The sequence below is a fragment of the Myripristis murdjan genome, chromosome 19, assembly GCF_902150065.1.
Source record: "Myripristis murdjan chromosome 19, fMyrMur1.1, whole genome shotgun sequence".
NCBI classification, from domain to species: Eukaryota; Metazoa; Chordata; class Actinopteri; order Holocentriformes; family Holocentridae; genus Myripristis; species Myripristis murdjan.
Window position 1 is genome coordinate 27,833,361 of NC_043998.1, and position 6,375 is coordinate 27,839,735.

The 6,375-nt window shown below is 42.0% G+C and overlaps 1 protein-coding gene across 1 annotated transcript in view; it reads right to left on the reverse strand.

Annotated features, from left to right (window-relative positions):
* Positions 1–4,699: 4,699 nt before the first annotated feature.
* The window catches only part of LOC115377544 (neutral ceramidase-like), an 18,817-nt gene continuing 17,141 nt past the window's right edge, over positions 4,700–6,375 (reverse strand). The window contains 1 exon segment of the mRNA XM_030077355.1: positions 4,700–4,898. Coding sequence (XP_029933215.1) covers positions 4,700–4,898 — 199 coding nt within the window.

Consider the following 6,375-nt stretch of genomic DNA (forward strand, 5'->3'; position numbering starts at 1 on the left):
AACTTTTTAAACTGTGACCCTTAACGAGGCAGGAGTGCCAGCTCTCTCCCCCATAGACTCCCATTATATCTGGAATGCAAAGTCTCAGGAGAGAAGCAGAAGGACACACTTTTCCAACTCGCTTTAAGGTGGGCATTTTTGGGAGTTGGAAAATAATTTTGACACAGTTTGAAAGCCCAAAGCCTTGCCTTTCTCATGATACCTTTTATTTTCTGCTCGGACTTACTGTCATTGAGAACAAAGCAGTAGTTTGACCACTACTTTTAGATGATTTTTCACAGAAGCAGCACTGTCACTCATGCTGTGTGCTTCATAGAGCCTCATTTCTGGCTCCGCCCACACAAGCCCCAGTGGCACAGTGGATAGTGTCTCTGCCTGCCATGCAGGAGACCAGGGTTCAACTCCCCGCCTGGGCAAGAGCCACAACACTACACAACCCACAAACAGCATAGGGCTGGCAGTTTACACATGTCCAGGCGCTTGCAAGGCAAGCACATCAAAGTTTCTTCAGAAACTTTATAAAGTCTAGTTAGTGGGCAAGCTGTTTGCTTGCACACTTACGTTATTCGACTTTTGGATTTCTTTCTTTACCCCGTTTTTTTGGACCGTAACTCCGCTTACAGCTTTCATTTTAGGCCCACACAATGAATTGGGAAAATGTGCAGCCCGATTGGGAATAGTGTGCTATTACTTTTCTAAGGAATCCGACTTACGGAATTCCCAAAATTCCCATTTTCCTGAAAATTTCGGCCATAGGAAATGAATGGCCAAAACTTTGGAAGGCTCCAGGGCCCACAGCTTTGGACCTGCGTCCACGCACCAAATACGAAAAACTTGCGTCTTGTGGAGAAGAAGCAGGGTTTCGATTTTCAGACCGATCCGACATTCCGTTTTTCCGCAATTCCAGTTTGAAGTTGGAATTCCAGACGCAATACACACTAATGGAGTTGAGCTAGAGTGGCATTCTTGGCATTCCTGAGCGGCTAGAGTGGAGCAGCCCTGAAAATTCGCCTAAAACTTTTGTCTTAAACTTGCTCTGCTGGCCACAATTTTCACTCCACATGCATAAATTTGGGATCAAATTGTAGGAAAAATAGTTGTGCTTTGAAAAATGTAAATACAAAAGCAAAGTAGCTTAAAGTTTTTACACTGTGACACTTAACGAGGCAGGAGTGCCAGCTCTCTCCCCCATAGACTCCCATTATATCTGGAATGCAATGTCTAGGGAGAGAAGCAGAAACACACACTTTTTCAACTCGCCATTTCTCTGGCATTTTTGGGAGTTGGCGAATAATTTTGACACCGTTTGAAAGCCCAAAGCGTTACCTTTCTCATGATACCTTTTATTTTCTGCTCGGACGTACTGTCATTGAGAAAAAAGCAGGAGTTTGACCACCACTTTTAGGCGATTTTCTGCCAAGTGCCACTGTTACTCATGCTGTGTGCTCACATACTTTTTCAACTGGCTCCAGGGTGGGCATTTTTGGGAGTTGGAAAATAAATTTGACACCGTTTGAAAGCCCAAAGCGTTACCTTTCTCATGATACGTTTTATTTTCTGCTCGGAAACCGCGCGTCGCGGTTACGCTTCCAGCTTGCCCACGCAGTTTCCCCAGAAACTGCACAATCCTCTAGTTAGTGGGCAAGCTGCAGCTTGCACACTCATGTTGTTCCTACTATTTCTTTCTTTATTTCTTTATTTCTTTATTTATTTATAGGTCCGTTTTTTTGGACCGTAACTCCTCCTACAGCTTTCGTTTTAGGCCCACACAATGAATTGCGAAAATGTGCGGCCCGGTCGGGAATAGTGTGCTATTACTTTTCTAAGGAATCCGACTTACGGAATTCCCAAAATTCCCATTTTCCTGAAAATTTCGGCCATAGGAAATGAATGGCCAAAACTTTGGAAGGCTCCAGGGCCCACAGCTTTGGACCTGCGTCCACGCACCAAATACGAAAAATGTGCGTCTTATTGAGAAGAAGCAGGGTTTCGATTTTCAGACCGATCCGACATTCTGTTTTTCCGCAATTCCGGTTTGAAGTTGGAATTCCAGACGCAATACACACTAATGGAGTTGAGCTAGAGTGGCATTCTTGGCATTCCTGAGCGGCTAGAGTGGAGCAGCCCTGAAAATTCGCCTAAAACTTTTGTCTTTAACTTGCTCTCCTGGCCACAATTTTCACTCCACATGCATAAATTTGGCATCAAATTGTAGGAAAAATAGTTGTGCTTTGAAAAATGTAAATACAAAAGCAAAGTATCTTCAACTTTTTAAACTGTGACCCTTAACGAGGCAGGAGTGCAAGCTCTCTCCCCCATAGACTCCCATTATATCTGAAATGCAAAGTCACGGGAGAGAAGCAGAAACACACACGTTTTCAACTTGCCGTTTCTCGGGCATTTTTGGGAGTTGGAAAATAATTTTGACACCGTTTGAAAGCCCAAAGCGTTACCTTTCTCATGATACGTTTTATTTTCTGCTCGGAAACCGTGCGCCGCGGTTACGCTTCCAGCTTGCCCACGCAGTTTCCCCAGAAACTGCACAATCCTCTAGTTATTTTTATTATTCCACCTTTTTTTCGGCGCGCTACTCCTCCTACAGCTTTGGTGTTAGGCCCCCACAATGAATTGGGAAAATGTGCGGCCCCATTGGGAGAAGTGTGCTATTACTTTTATAAGGAATCCGACCCACGGAATTCTCAAAATTCCAATTTTCCTGAAAATTTCGGCCATCCGAAATGAATGGCCAAAACTTTGGAAGGCTCCAGAGCCCAGAGCTTTGAACCTGCGTCCACGCACCAAATACAAAAAATGTGCGTCTTGTGGAGAAGAATGGGTGTGTCAATTTTCAAACCGATCAGACTTTGCGATTTCTCATAATTCATGATTTAAATCACGATTTTGCCCTCATAGAAAAAGAATGGGAAATCGGCAGACACTCATGCATTTTCAAAGCCTCACAGCTCCTTCATTCTTTGGCCCACAGACTCCATTCAAAGCTTAAATGACTCAGCAGACCTTCAACTTTATGTGTGTCATCTTCAATTTATCATGTCTGCTTTAGTTTGCCATAAAACACAGTTTAAGTTTGGAGTTATTTTCGAGCCGCCTCTGACTTTTGAATGAGTGTGTATTGCGTGAGCTAGAGTGGCATTCCTGAGGGCTAGAGTGGAGCAGCCCTTAAAATTCGCCTAAAACTTTTGTCTTTAACTTGCTCTCCTGGCCACAATTTTCACTCCACATGCATAATTTTTTGGAAGGTAGTAGGAAAACTAGTTGTGCTTTGAAAAATGTAAATATAAAAGCAAAGTAGCTTCAACTTTTTAAACTGTGACCCTTAACGAGGCAGGAGTGCCAGCTCTCTCCCCCATAGACTCCCATTATATCTGAAATGCAAAGTCTCGGGAGAGAAGCAGAAAGACACACTTTTCCAACTCGCTCTAGGGTGGGCATTTTTGGGAGTTGGAAAATAATTTGGACACAGTTTGAAAGCCCAAAGCCTTACCTTTCTCATGGTACATTTTATTTTCTGCTCGGACTTACTGTCATTGACAAAATAGCATTTGTTTGACCACTACTTTTAGGTGATTTTTCACAGAAGCAGCACTATCACTCATGCTGTGTGCTTCATAGAGCCTCATTTCTGGCTCCGCCCACACAAGCCCCAGTGGCACAGTGGATAGTGTCTCTGCCTGCCATGCAGGAGACCAGGGTTCAACTCCCCGCCTGGGCAAGAGCCACAACACTACACAACCCACAAACAGCACAGGGCTGCTGATTTAGCACATGTCCAGGCGCTCGCAAGGCAAGCACATCAAAGTTTCTTCAGAAACTTTATATCCTCTAGTTTATTTTTGTTGTTTTGTTTTTACTAATTTGTAATTTTCTAATTCGTAGAAACTAAACGTCGGCTAAAATTGGGAAATTTCTGGAATAAATCAGGATCTGTGATTTTAAAAAAAGCCTCGTGGAAGCGTTTTTGTCGACTCAGAAATGATGAATTGTTGCAAATGAATGAAAAAAGGCTCGCAGGATCGACGTCGGACCAAAGAAAAAAGTGTTGAAGTTGATTTTTATGACGTTAAGCTGTGAGACATTTATTATTATTCCTGCTGCTTTGTAATCACGTTATTAAACTGTCCAATAAATATCACAGATCTTCAATACTGCAGCTGTGAGCCTGGAAAGTGAATGAAAATGAATAAATGAATGTTTCCTGTCATCATTCTGTGTTAAAATGAAGTTTTAGTTTTTAGTTTGCACGACACTCAGAGCAGCTCAAGATGCATTTCATTTTTATATCAGGGCTACTTGCTTTGTGTAACAGCATCGTGGTATGTTTATATTTTGGCAGGATTTATAGAAAAGCTAATATCTCATTAATGTTTAAAATCAGAGCAGGGTTTGAATTTGTCCTTTGGATGATAACGATGCACGACACGTGAGTAAATAAAAAATCAGCATTTTGGAGCTGAGGAAATATTCAATATATTATTTTATTCTTACAAGCAGAGAATATTGCCTAAATAACTCCCAAACATGTTAAATGAAGGTCAAATAAATACACTGCAAAAATTAAAAATGAAAAATTAAACAAAAAGGTGAGGCAGAAGATTTGATCAATCAGTTGGATGTAAAAACATGAAGAAAGAAGCTTTAATGTGTGACACGTGGAACAACATGTTCAGTGTGTGTCTTGTCACTGGTGGTAGTAGCTGGGCGTGACGGCGAACACGGCGGACACGCCCTCGTACGGCGTGACGACGGGTCGCGACCCCTGCAGCTGCTTGGCGTGGCCCAGGTGTCGGATCCTGTAGGAGCCGGCGGCCGCCTGCAGGGGGATGTGCCACTCCACCGTCACGTTGCTCTGCCGGCCGGAGCCCTTCAGCCAGCGGAACCTGCACACACACACACACACACACACACAGTCAGCAACGACACACACACACACACACAGTCAGCAACAACACACAACAACAACAACAACAGCATAACTGCAGCATAACAGCCTCAAGAGTTCACGACTTTTTCAGGGTCACACTGTGGTATTCCTACGTGTTCTTCTTCTTCTTCTTCTTCTTCTTCTTCTTCTTCTTTTCTTCCGAGGAAGTCCTACTTCCCATGCACGAAAAATCACCAAACTTTGCACAAAGGTCCAGTCCCATGCCAGATACAATCAGATGCAAACTCAAGCCAATAGTCCTGATGGTGGCGCTATAGCAAGCCTCTAAAGTTCAAAATTTTGAAAATTCATAACAAATCAACCATATGTGCTACAACTTCACAACTTTCATCAAACTGTAGCTGAAGAAACTATTGTGCACTCAAACCTATTGCAAATTATGAAGTCCATCACTCTGTTTTTTTCAAAAACTGTAAAACTCATTAAACCAATCTCCTCCCACAATTTTTGCTCAATTGACACAAAAAATTGATTCAGAGCATCTTCAGACTGTCCTACACAAACGTTGTTTCTCAGATTTTTGATTTATCAATATTTGAGCCTACAGTGCATCAAAATGTTTGACTGTAAATGGTACTGTAAACATATACCCGCAAATTCTCGCTAAATAAATCTTCAATGTTCATGAAAAAAATGGATAAAATTCTAGTCATGGTAGATGATATGTGGCAAATTTAAAAATTTAAAAATCTCAAAAACTGAATTTTTGACAGCATTTAGAATTTTGTTCTCATGTGAACAATTGGAGTCAATGTAAAAATGGCATTTCTAAACATCAGTTTTTCACTTATGGAGCAAATCAATCACTGTTAAAACAAATGATCAATATCTCCATGCTGTCTAGATGCAATATGTGTATTTTCAGATTTTTGTCTTAATAACTGAATTTTTGACAGCTGTTTAAAATCTGCCTTTCCATGCATGGCTGGCTGCTGTCCTGCAGGTCAGTGATTGGCTCAGTCAGTCTGTGAAGCTGCATGTGAAGTTTTAGCTCAGTGAGATAGAGGCCAGGCCTCGGTGTCAAAGACTGTGAGTTCAAGCCTCAGCTTGTGCAACATTCCCACGTGCGAAAACTCACCAAACTTTGCACAAAGGTCCAGTCCCATGTCAGATCATCATTGTCAGATTTTTGTCTTGATGACTGATTTATTTATTTATTCATTTATTTTACAGTGGTTTGAAATCTGCCTTTCCATACATAGGCGGCTGCTGTCATGTGACTGTCTTAGTCAATTTGTGAAGCCTCACATGAAATGACACTTGCCAATTAGCTCAGTGAGGTAGAGCCTTGGCCTTTATGCCAGAAACTGTGAGTTCAAGCCTCAACTGATGCAAAATCCACATAAGAATGCCACCTTTCTTTTCATCTTCCTATTCTCTACTTGTTGCTCAGAATTGCCTAAACTTGCCTG